Genomic DNA, 13702 nt, shown 5'->3' on the forward strand with positions numbered 1-13702 from the left:
TCTTTTGGTCGGATCCCCCGACCTCCCGGTTGTGAGACGGACGCTCTGCCAACTGAGCCAACACACGGGTTCGTACACACAAAGACTCAAAACGAAAGCTGAAACAACTAGATCTAGTTATGAAAACTCAATAACTTTGTTCCCCTGATTACATCTCCAAATCAGTAATCTGAGAATCCATAATATTATTATAAAATTTCCCATGGATTTTGTGATTATTTTGGTGGAAAAACTGTTTATTGTGTGACCATTGCACCATTGAGAATCTGCTCCGATCCATGCCTTGCTTGTAGCCTGCCACACACAGGCAGTAGGCAGTTGGTTTGCAATGTATTTAATTGGGTTAGCAACAAAATCACTGCAGAACTTGCAAAAGTTTACAGTTAACAATTTTATTGTTGTTTCTGCTTCGTTATCTGTTGGTTATTTGCTGAAAATTTGTCACTTTTAAATGTATTAACTACCCTTTGTTAAATATTCTCAAATACGGGACAAATGGGCGTCCAGGTAAGTGTTTGTCGGGACGCCGGGGCAAAGGAGCAAAATACGGGACGTCTGGTCACCCTGATGTTTTCGCAAGATCGAGATAGAACAAAAGGTATTCTTGCATGTCTGAAAATTCTCTTAATTTGCGTTCTGTTAACTTCCTTGCAAAATACAAGAAAATTTACAAGATGTAGGGGGCTATGGTAACTTATTGTTGCGATATTTGTTCGTCTGCAATACATATTTCTTGCTGCATCCCTCAAGAACATGTTTTACAAAAGGAGACATTCCGAGGACATGAACAACAGTTTAGACTTTTCAGCAATAAAAAATTGGTTTTTGGTTCGAGACAATGAATCTTTTCAGAGAAGAGCCACGTGTATTTTTAACCCAGAAGTGCACAAGCATAAGCGTCGGTGGCACAAGGAAATTACGCCGCATACCAACAATGCACTTCATTATTTTTCAGAAGAGATGCTTCTATTGTTTGACCTAAGCATATTTACAAGCTTAATGGTTGGTTGATGATGAAATATTGTGTCAGAGATAAAATAATGGGCATGCTTACAGAGACAAGACAATTTTTAGAATTACAATTTAAAAAATTTTTAGCGAGCTGTGCTTGCTGACTTACAAGAAAAGTTAAAGTAGAAATATATTGAAAATCGTAAAAATGGAGCATCATATATCAAATTAAAGGAGAACATGATGGTGTCCATCATTTATCATTGAGACCAATGAAACTCATTAAATAGTTTAAAGTTCTCTCTCTGAATGCTTCAAACATGCAGAATTACGTCCGCGAAATTGGGGATTTTTTATGACGTCACTGTCTGTACGAGAGGCGTGATTGGCTCTCCCACGTGAAGCTCTACTTGCATGCAAAACCTGTTGCGAGGGTACGTTTTCTCCACATTGTCACTGAATACTTCGATCCCGAAATGAAACGAAAACCTAGAATTTTATCTAGATTTGGATTTTCAAATTGATGATTTTGAAGATGAAGAAAATGATGATGAACTGAACAACAAAGTGACGTAGTTGGAGGTAAATTGGGGGAATTACGCCGATGATGATGAGTCGGACAATTCAACTTGCAACACAATTACATGCAGATTCGCTACCAACTCATGCAGCTGCTACAAGTGCTAGCTACACCATGCAGGCCAAATTGAATTCATGAAAATGAATTACCACACTGTCCAGACAGAGTCTCTTACCTCTGACTATGAGGAAGGAAAATAATGATATAACTGTACTTACAAACAAGTGAATATAATCCGAACTTGAAGGCAAATCAACTCAACGAATAGCAGCAGGCGATATGCACCGACGATTAAACTTCATGTGGCTGTGAAATGTCACTCGTTCTGTTAGATGTAATTTTTATCTCATTAATTTGACAAAATTACGAAACTCGGGGAATTATTTATCTATATAAAAATATAGCAACATCTCGTGTTAGTTTTTAAATAATGATAAAACCTTTTTTGAATGAAAACGTTGAGGTAAATTAAAATTAGATGTAAAAGATCATCTCCAACATCGCAGCTCGTATATGTGATCGTAAACAAACCATCACAAACATGCCGTATTACTTGCCTCGCCTTGGCTGAGAGAGTAGATCTATGCACGTGTTGCACAGCTCTCAAAAAGCAAGGCGAGCAAGGAAGGAATACCAGTACGTGTGTGTGAGATGGTTTGTTTGCAATGACATACCGAGAACGGACCTATAGGTCCATGCATACAAGCTACGCAGGATGAACGAACCCCTGTGAAACGTCCCTGTTCGCCGAGACAATATTCTCTTGACGAAATATAGTTTAGGTGTTCTTGTACATTTACTTACAATGTTAACCTCCAGTTTAACTGTATGTTTTTCAAACCCTAAAAAACTTAGGCGAAATAAGAGCAGTCCTTTTTTACAATATTGTCCTCAATATCATGTGAATTTCTGGCTCCTACTAATATGTTGCATACTGCACACAGATCACTGGCATATTGGTTGATCTTTGGATAAATGATTGCCCTTTCTCTGTCTGAAGTTCGGTCTCTTGTCAATACCCATTTTTGTCGGCATACACTTCACCTGGACTTGGGGCACAAGTCGGCCGAAACCATTCACTCATAAGGGGCAAAAAGAAAATGATGACATTTACAGACGGCGCAGAGACATGCAGATATGAAGTGTGTAATCTTATTTATTGTTAGACGGAAACAAAAAACCCTCTAGTATAATAATCGCTCAGGATTATGTGTGTCCTGGTCAGCTGTGCTCATGGTCGGCAGCCATTAGAAGATGTTCAGCCTCTATATCAGCGGCTGGTAAATAATAACTGCAAACACGCGATCAAATGCTAACGTGCAGCTTCCAAAAAAGGGTAAACAAGTCGCAACGACCTCGTTTTTTGTTGAGAGCGGGATGTTGTTACTGCCAAGCTACAGGGCCTTGCCTGATATATCTCTGAATATTAATGATGTCACATTCTATTGCATCAAAATTTGATATACTTGTGAATATAATGTTAAAATTGACATTAATGAATAATATATATATGTGTGTGTATATCTATATTTATGGGTATCTGTTCAACAATTGTATAGTAATATATTATTAAAGGTCAAGTCCACCTCAGAAAAATGTTGATTTGAATCAATAGAGAAAAATCAGACAAGCACAATGCTGAAAATTTCATCAAAATCGGATGTAAAATAAGAAAGTTATGACATTTCAAAGTTTCGCTTATTTTTAACAAAATAGTAATGTGAACGAGCCAGTTACATCCAAATGAGGGAGTCGACGATGTCACTCACTCACTATTTCTTTTGTTTTTTATTGTTTGAATTATACAATATTTCAATTTTTACGAATTTGAAGATTAGGAAGTTCCTGCTTGAACCACAAAATGTTAAAATAATGGAATTCCACGTGTTCAGGGAGGAATGAAATTTCATTTCACATGACAATGCCGAGAAAATCAAAATATTTCATATTTCATATAATATAATACAAAAGAAATAGTGAGTGAGTGATGTCATCAGTTCCCTCATTTGCATACTGACTGAGATGTGCATATATGTGAAATGAAGCGAAACTTTAAAATGTCATAACTTTCTTATTTTACATCCGATTTTGATGAATTTTTCAGTATTATGCTTGTTGAATTTTTCTTTTTTTATTCAAATCAAGTTTTTGTTGGGTTGGACTTGTCCTTTAATGAATTATAAAGGGGAGGACTATTATTCCTCGGTGGACTGACACCAGACCCATGTGACCCCAAAGAGTAATGAGGTTTCGCGGTCTGTGTCATAATTTCACCACACCCGAACTGGTTGTATGGTGATGAAAAATAGGAAAATCAAACAGAAAAAAATCAAGGAATTAGTTCGGTCACTACAACCTTTGTCATTTTTCTATGTACACAATCCAGGTCATGATAGCGGCCAGCGAGCCTCGTGCCTATGTCCCTTTCGGTCGCTCCATCTCTCGCAGTCACCCCGGCCAAGACGGCTTGCCCCAGCAGAAGGACCTTGTCTCCGATCACGACGTCCCTCTGGCTGCTTTCAAGGATGTCTCCCTCAGTGAGGGCCCAGAGGTAAGGTGTCCACTCTTTCAAGTCGTACATGTACCTAGTCAAAAGTGCGAGCTGCACCATTCCCGTAGAAATACGGAAGCAGCTTCCCGTTACCAATCATCACATGTCCATCATAGACAAAATGATTTGAATTCACACAGTTATCACTTTGTTTCATTTTTAGGAGGAATCCTGGCAGGTAGTAAATAGATCAAGGTATCTATTTCTGCTCTGATATCCATTCTGATACTACTGCATGATTAATCTGTCAAAAACCAAAATGGTGTCATGCTACCCCTCTTCTAAATGAACTACATTGGCTACCTGTTTCTGATAGAATACATTATCGAATACTTGTTCAAACCTATAAGTCTCTGTCAACCACACTACCTTCTTACATTTCTTCATTATTTCAGCAACAAAGATCTACTTACTCTCTTCGTTCTACGGCTGCTCCTTCCTATGTAATTCCAAAGTCCAGAAAACAGGCCGGTTTCAACTCCTTTCAATCTCTTGCCCCCCGTCTTTGGAACAAACTCCCTCCATCTCTTCGAAACCTCTCTTCTCTTAACCTCTTCAAAAAACATCTCAAAACACACTTATATAACCATAAACCTTAACTTGTCTTATGCAATTAACAGCGCTTTGTATCCTCTGGAAAAAGCGCTATATAAATCCAATTATTATTATTACTGCCAATTATTGTTCTGTTTTGTACATTTTAGAGATTCATTGTAGATGTTAAATGGATTTATGCTAAGACATCAGTCTGAAATAATCAACTTGTTGTTTTAAAAAGACCCATAGCAGATAATAAATATATTTTTTATTTCTGGTTCATTTTTGAGAGACTCATGACTTATAATGATTAGATGAAGTTATGCATTAATGTTCAGCTAGCAAGTAATTGATAATTAAATGCCAATTATGTTTTTTTTTTGTTTTTTTTTTCGAAAGAATCATGGCAAATCACAATAAAAATATAAAAACTTAAAGTTGTCTTTTTCTGTTCAGTTAGCCACTGTGATGATAATAATGCAATATCATTTTATTTTCTTCATTTTAAAGATATTCATGGCAGTTAATAGATAGGTAAAGCTAAATCAGTGCACATTTTAGATTGCATGCAGCTTGAGTGCCGCGATGGGGGGGAAATACAGTTTTTCATTCACAGAGGTTGGAAGGTCTGAGTAAATAGATAAACACTTCAATTTATTTATTTATATTCTGTGAGCCCTTTTGATAATGCCAGTAATCATTGTGTTTTTGTTTATTTCAGAAGGAATGATTGCAGCTAATTATCAAGAACATTAAGATTCGTGGCATTTAATAATTGATTCAAGCTCAGACAACTACTTTGATTATACCCATTATCATTCTGTTCAATGTAGAAAGAATCATGGCAGATAAGAGAGTGTACAGATGCAGGGGACTGTGAAGAGGAGCTTTATTTCAAAGATAGGGTCGTTGTATGGAGCAAGGGATGCGGCTACTCAACGAGCACTGTTCAAAAATCTTTCACACTCCATGATCCAGTTCTGCAGGTTTGTGTGTTCAAATATGGGGCCGATTGCACGAAAGGATCTTTGCATGAACCGTCTTTCGAGTCACCCATTTTATTATGATGCACCATGTGAAACGCATTTTAAATAGATTACCTGCAAACATATTTTATTCATCCGTTAAAGTAAACAAAATCTTTGTTTATGAAATGATGTGATATATCATGAAGTTGTGTACAAATTGATTTAAATGCTAGCTAGGAAAATTTTGTTTGTTTATCATGTATTTCAAAAATACCCCGCATACAGCGCATCATAAAAGATGGGCGACACGAAAGACGGTCCTTAGCCTGGAAGACCTTTTCGTGCAGTCGGCCCCTCCATAAGCATTAACCATAATAGTTGTAATAGTTGTAACCATGATGCAATGTTTGATATTCAGATAGCCATGGTTTAGTGAAACCTGGGTTAACTTAGACCTCACTTTTATGGAGTGCCAGTTGTCAACTAATTCACCAAATGAATTTTTTTCTTATCCTGTTACAAACAGTTGTCAAAAATTAATTGAGATATGAAATTTGAAGAATGGGAAAATGCAAAAATACAATTGATTTTGATGGATTAATTATACATTATAATTCCCACAAATATGGAAGAAATATTATAAAGCCCAGCATTCCATAGAGTTTGGGTTTGAAATGCTAGTTTGGACTAGGGTTAAACCTAGGTTTGATCATCAGTATACCACTCAATGAGTTTACAAGGAAGCTTTGTGCTAGTTTGAATTTGCTACTAAAAATATCTTCCAACAGCAATCTTCATTTATGATATCTGAAATTTTGGGGTGGGAATTATAATATGGTCCATTTATATAACGCAGCTACTATAATTGCATATTCTCTACTGCGCTTGATACTTGGTATTATATTATTACCCCGGCTGTAGCTGAGCCACCATATAGGCGCTAAAGCATTCAAGGAATAAATCCTACTGGGTACCCATTCACCTCACCTAGGTGGAATGCAGCACAATGTGGGTAAACTTCTTGCTGAAGGAAAACACGCTATGGCTGGGATTTGAATCTACGTCACTGTGATTGAAAGACGAGAGTCATAACACTAGACCATGATGCTCTCATATTAGTGATAAATCAGTCTTGAGGGTGTAACAATAGATAAAGACATGTTTTATTGAACAATTAATGCTATCTTTTGTGTTACAAGGCTCAAAGTCACAATTTTGCTGTTAATTAAGCCTAATTTTCTTATTAGCCTATTCAGTTTTTGCAAAAAAAAATTTCTGATTGATACTTTTCTCTTCCATAATACTCCAATATAGTAAGTGTTTATGTATCTGCTCTCAATATTTGTTTGATATCAATGTTGATAAACTAAGTGAGGATAGTAAAAGCAGATTTAAAACAAATACTTTTGTCTATCCTAGGTCGAATGGAGTCGGTTTCGAATACAAAGACATAAACAGACTGATACCAAGCCATCTCTTGCTGAGAATAACCAAGGTAAGATCAAAGAGTGAACATTTGTCAGACTGATTTTGTACTTTCTTATAAAATGTATTTTTGTCATTTTTTTTTATCCTTGGCAATTTGCATGTGATTATTCTGCTCCCTTTCAATGTCACTAATATATTTTCCTCTTCTTTTTTTTCGCTTCACTCACATGCCTGAATATACCAATCGATGATTCTGTGAATTTGATTATTATACCAATTTTGAATTTGTATTATTTCATAAATTATTTGAAAAGTATTTCTTAATGATTTTGAATTTAACTGTATTATTGTGCTATTGTTGGCAAAAGTATGGAAGCTTAAAAGTGCCACCGAGATGTTGAGATAATTATCTTGGGAAGTTGACATCATGATAGCACAAGATCAGATGACGAGATTCTGGATCTCGTCATGTTGACATCTTTTGGAAGAGATGATCAGATGTCATGATCTCGTAACTCGTCATGTCTACATCTTTTAGAAGAGATGATCAGATGACATGATCATGGATCGAAGATCTTGTCATCTGATCATCTCTTCTAAAGGATTTCGACATGACGAGATCCGGGATCTTGTCATCTGATCATCTCTTCTACAAGATGTCAACATGACGAGATCCGGGATCTCGTCATCTGATCTTTTGCTATCATGATGTCGACTTCCCAAGATAATTATCTCAACATCTCGGTGGCACTTTTAAGCTTCCATACAAAAGAAATGAAATTTGACAGAATAATCATAATTAGCACTTCTTTGGGGATTTTCTTTTGGAAAATCTAGAAGAGGATGTAGTGGGCATCAGTATCTCTCACCCTGCTAGCATCACTGTCTTCACTGAAGCTGGAGAAAAATTTGTGGCATCACTTCCATTTCAGGTATGTATGATATATCGCAGACATTGTACTCTAAACTTTTGACATTTACTGTATCACTCTGTATGATATATGCATACCATTTTAATTGATGCATTGTTTGTAAATAGTGTATTAACTTTTATCTGGGCATCCTACAGGACAGCAGCTTCTACAACACGTCTGTAAAAACTCAGAATTTTTCATTTGCAATTTATTTGTTTGTTTGTTTCCCCCCCCCCCCTATAAATTGGTTGAAAGTATGGCCTTTCCTTACATGTTTGTTCCTGAATTTTCTCATTCACAATGATTTTGCACAGGGACCACTTGGTTCTTGTAGGTTAACAGCAGGTTAACCGTGGGAGCACTTCATTGAACAAAATAATCAGCGACTTTCACTGACTTTTGTTATAAGCTACCAACATCCTTCCATCTGATTGGCTCAGAGCGAACTTGTCAGTGAAAATCACTGACTTCTTGTTCCATGAAACTCCCCCCTTATTATCTTCATTTGTCAACTAGGTCTCAAAAACATGGATAGTAGACGGAGGTATGTTACTGGAACAAGCTGTCTCTCAGACGGAACTAGCCTCAGTTTATGGCAAACGGTATGTTCTCTTCTCATAGTTATATGCAATACAATGTTTCTAAGTGCTACATACCATATCTCTTGATCAAGTGCTTGAGCATTCAAGGAATTCCTTCCTACCGGGTAGTCGGGTACCCATTCAATACACCTCAGTGGAGAGGGGCTAATTCTTAACTTTTCTAACATTATCAGCTTTTGGCACTATGGCACTTACACAAACTATCTTTTTCTTTCTACTTTCCATCAGAATGTTTTATCAGGATAGAATATTTCTGAAATTGATGACACTGTATAAATGCTGTCTATTATTGTTGATGTTGCTGTTATCATTTTTGTTGTTCCTGATAATGTATTATTTCATTATTACTGTTATTAGTGCATAATACACTCTTGTTTAATGACTCTTGTTTTTTTCAGTAGAGCAGACAGAAGTATATTTCATTCTGTTTATCCTGCATGTTACAAATTTATTTGATGTTTACAGAGAGAAAGAGAAACTACCAACTCTTTTCAGTTTGCTGCATCCCCTTGATGAACCAACCCCAGTATTGTGTAGAAGTGGCAGTAAGTGTTGCACTCTCATTTTCATTCTGTTTCAAAACTTACTTTTTTCAATAGTGTAAACAGACCTGCCGACCAGTATATTTTTTCGTTAAAAATATGTTTTTGAAAAAAAAATAATAATCTTTTTTTTTTACAAAATTGTAATTTATTTAATCTAATAAGAAAAATCATCTCTATATGTCTCTATTTCATAAAACTTACATAAATATGATTATTAGATTAATGTACTTTCAGGTAACTTTTTTTTTTTTTCAATCATTTTTTTTAAACCAGGGTGAGATATCCACATGTTTCAATGTTTTTTTTTTCATCTGCAAGAGCAGTGCGCATTTTAGCTTGCATGCAGCTTGAGCGCCGCGATGAGCGAGTGCGCCGCAATGAGCGAGTGCGCCGAGCATTTTATTATGAAATACACTTTTTTGTGGAAAATTCAGTTTTTTTATCACATAATACAATTTTTCATTCCCAGAGGTTGGCAGGTCTGTTTAAATTAATAATTTTGTGGAGGTACCAGTAGTAGGTTTCCCTAATCCTCCTTTAGCTATAACTTAATATGTAGTATGCCTAGCGATTGCTTATTGAAAATTTTGTTTTAGTGCTCCACAGGGAGTGGAGTGAGTGCATACCTTGCATGCCAGTATCTGATGCCTGGGGCAATAATATACATGAATGTATGAAGTGCTATTACAGATATGTTGAGATGTATCAAGCGTTAAATAACAGAATATAAGTATCATTGTTGAATGTGCTATGTATTTCAATGGGCAATATAGAAATTGCATATTATAAATCTACTATTGTTATTGTCATTATTATTAAGCAAATAAATGGGTAGTTACTTTCCATTCTGACACAACTGAAAAAAAAGCATTGCTGTTGTGCATATTCAAACATATAAAACCACCTTGGGCTCGTTGCATAAAACTTTTCACCAGAGAAAACTCAGGTTGTTTTTACTGGAGTTTTTGCCGTGTTAAAGTCAATGGCAGAAATCAGACTAACCTTAGTTTTTGTCTCACCTGCGAAGCAAAGTGAGACTATAGGCGCCGCTTTTCCGACGGCGGCGGCGGCGTCGTCAACATCAAATCTTAACCTGAGGTTAAGTTTTTGAAATGACGTCATAACTTAGAAAGTATATGGACCTAGTTAATAAAACTTGGCCATAAGGTTAATCAAGTATTACTGAACATCCTATTAGAGTTTCATGTCACATGACCAAGGTCAAAGGTCATTTAGGGTCAATGAACTTAGACCATGTTGGAGGAATCAACATCGAAATCTTAACCTGAGGTTAAGTTTTTGAAATGTCATCATAACTTAGAAAATATATGGACCTAGTTCATGAAACTTGGACATAAGGTTAATCAAGTATCACTGAACATCCTGCATGAGTTTCACGTCACATGACCAAGGTCAAAGGTCATTTAGGGTCAATGAACTTTGGCCAAATTGGGGATATCTGTTGAATTCCCATCATAACTTTGAAAGTTTATGGATCTGATTCATGAAACTTAAACATAATAGTAATCAAGCATCACTGAAAATTTTGTGCAAGTTTCAGGTCTCATGATTAAGGTCAAAGGTCATTTAGGGTCAATGAACTTTGGCCGAATCGGGAGTATCTGTTGAATTACCATCATAACTTTGAAAGTTTATTGGTCTAGTTCATTAAACTTGGACATTAGAGTAATCAAGTATCACTGAACATCCTGTGCGCGTTTCAGGTCACATGACCAAGGTCAAAGGTCAATGAACTTTGGCCGAATTGGGTGTATCTGTTGAATTACCATCATAACTTTGAAAGTTTATGGATCTGATTCATGAAACTTGTACATAAGAGTAATCAAGTATCACTGAACATCCTGTTCGAGTTTCAGGTCACATGATCAAGGTCAAAGGCCATGTAAGGTCAATGAACTTTGGCCATGTTGGGGTGTTTTGTTGAATAACCATCATATCTCTGTAAGTTTATTGGTCTAGTTCATTAAAAAGGGAAATAAGAGTAACCATGTATCACTGAACATCTTTTGCGAGTTAGAGTAGTATTCAATGTGAGCACTGCTGCTATATTGAACCGCGTGATGCAGGTGAGACGGCCAGAGGCATTCCACTTGTCTACTTTTACCAGAGTTTTCTCAGGTAAAAAGTTTTATGCAACAGGCCTGTTTTGAAAATGAAAAAAAAAGTTAAACAGGTAATATGGGGATTAGAAAACGTTTATTTTTAACATGTTTTGCGAAATCTGGTTCAACTTAATATGAAAAACAGTCGACTTATTGAAGGCCAACCTACGAAAGTTTACCCGTACATTAACTTTTGTCAGTTTTTTCTCCATTCTCTCATCTCTAGGCAGCGGAAACACTAGAGTCAGCTTCGTGACAGACCCCATGCAACAGATTGTCTTTACAAGTCAGAAACCTTCCCTGGTCATGACCTTTGACCGGTCGATTGGAGTCCACTCGGTCTGGGCATTGAGAAAGGTCAAAGAAGAGGTAAAAAAACATATTTTTTAATTGATTTTCATTTGTTATGATAACCTTTAAATCAATTTCATTCTATATATAAAATTCATTTGTTCCAGATTAATTTCATTTGTTTATATATGAATTTAATTTGTTTTAGATTAATTTTATTTGTTATAAATGTATTTCATTTATAACAATCCTTAGGGTTAATTAGATTTGTCTCAATTTTCAAAATAACAAAGATTGCGCAATGCATATATTGATCTTTGTGTTATATTTTTTCCATCAACTTGATATGTACATTTATATGGCAAATACTTATTTTGCATTCTGAGACAAATTTTATCATTCACACAGGCAATGAAATAATGTAAGCCATCTCTTGTATTTTATTGATTTATTTGGTTTCAAAACACTTAAAGACATGATTTGATGGGTAAAATGACCAAAACTAATCATGTTTACAATAACTACACTATAATTGTAGATGAAAGCAAAATAATTCATAGCAAGATCCAACAAATACCAAAATCAATAAATCTTTCATAGGTAAATACATCATTACAGAATGCGGTTAAATAATTTTTTAATTAATTCTGATGTTTACTTGTCTTCTTCCACCAAATTTCAGGAGGCAAACACAGCAGTGAAGCTGTTAGATGTCCTCAGTGGGTCTCTCTCCCTCCACTCCTCCATGGCGAACACCACCGGTCTTGGAGCCACGCCCAAGCACCATAGCACTAGCTCTACAGCAAGCTTACTGGCAGGCCTGAGCATGAGTGCCCAGTCACGCCTTAGCATGTCCAGCGTATCGCCGGCCATGTCACCTGCACCAGGTTTCCGGGGCTATGCCCGCACCCTGGCCTCTCCTCATTTGGCCTCCAGAGGGCAGAGTCCGGCCTTGTCTCACTCAGGAGTGAAGTAAGTTTGGTTTGTCCAAGTCAGGGTATTTTTCATGTTTCTTCCTGAAAGGCATGGAAAATCATAAGTTGAGAAGAATTGAAATGACATTGAATATACATGTAATTGTGTTACTAATGGTATGGCTAAGAAGTTAGTGCTGGGATAAATAATGACTCTTCCTAATCAGTTCTTTAAAGTTCACAAATAGGTATTTTATTTTTGTCAGACTCATTATGTATTTGAATATGTCTGGAGTTCAAAAAATATCTCCTTTCTTTACTAATTACTTATCATGAAGAAATTTTTTTCTCTAACAGTCGATAATAATCTAGGGCACAGTCTACCCTCCTTGTTTCCAGGAGTTTCTTTCTCAAAAAGAAACTCCTGAGCGTGGGTCAAAGGAACAATACAGTTGTATATCATCTGCATAACAAATATACTGTAGACCATTTTTATTAATAATGTCAGAGATGGGAGTGATATACAAACTAAACAGAATCGGCCCGAGAACTGACCCTTGGGGTACCCCAAACTCAGTGACCCATGGGTCAGACAACTCTCCGGCTATGCTTACCCTAGATGACCAACCAGTCAGGTATTAAAGACTTGTGAAATCGAGATTTTAAGCAATTCAGTAGTGTCAAAAGCTGCACTTAAGCCCAATGAGACTAAGAAAACACACTTATGCTGATCGAAAAATGACAGAACATCATTCTGCAATTTCAAAAGGGCTATCTCAGTGCTGAAATAAGATCTATATGCTGACTGCATTGGATCGTATAAGCCATTATCATTTACGTGTTCTGTTAGTTGAATTGATACTACCTTTTCTATCACTTTAGCAATATGTGAAATATTACTAACAGGCCTATAATTACATAATGTGTCTTTATTGATTTGTTTCTTTCTCAAAACAGTCGATCCTTCTCTCCAGGACACAGCCTTCCCTTCTCGTCTCCAGGAGTTAGCCAAACTCCTAGATCATCTTACCCTTGGACGCCCGGTGCAGGTACCACCAACGACATGACAACAATGTGTGAGGACATTGACGAACCATTACTTCCTGAACTGTGCCTTGAACATTGCTGGACAGAACCTTTCACAGCTAATAGGTAAGTGAACCCCTTCAGGGGACCGTTTCATCATCATTTTTGTCATCTGACAATTATCCTTGGCATAGATTGCATCTTCTGCTGTTGTTGAGTAAAGTCCTCTTTAGATAGATTAGATAAATGGTTTTATTTAAAAAAAACAATTC

At 36.4% G+C, this 13702-nt stretch overlaps 1 protein-coding gene across 1 annotated transcript in view; it reads left to right on the forward strand.

Moving 5' to 3' along the window:
* The window catches only part of LOC121418349 (anaphase-promoting complex subunit 1-like), a 70498-nt gene that overhangs the window by 1901 nt on the left and 54895 nt on the right, over positions 1 to 13702 (forward strand). Inside the window, exons 2-10 of the mRNA XM_041612163.1 lie at positions 3918 to 4082; positions 5453 to 5605; positions 7007 to 7082; positions 7853 to 7947; positions 8446 to 8531; positions 8997 to 9076; positions 11426 to 11568; positions 12173 to 12462; positions 13362 to 13556. Coding sequence (XP_041468097.1) covers positions 3918 to 4082; positions 5453 to 5605; positions 7007 to 7082; positions 7853 to 7947; positions 8446 to 8531; positions 8997 to 9076; positions 11426 to 11568; positions 12173 to 12462; positions 13362 to 13556 — 1283 coding nt within the window. The remainder of the gene's footprint in view (positions 1 to 3917; positions 4083 to 5452; positions 5606 to 7006; positions 7083 to 7852; positions 7948 to 8445; positions 8532 to 8996; positions 9077 to 11425; positions 11569 to 12172; positions 12463 to 13361; positions 13557 to 13702) is intronic.

This window comes from Lytechinus variegatus, chromosome 7 (assembly GCF_018143015.1).
Source record: "Lytechinus variegatus isolate NC3 chromosome 7, Lvar_3.0, whole genome shotgun sequence".
NCBI classification, from domain to species: Eukaryota; Metazoa; Echinodermata; class Echinoidea; order Temnopleuroida; family Toxopneustidae; genus Lytechinus; species Lytechinus variegatus.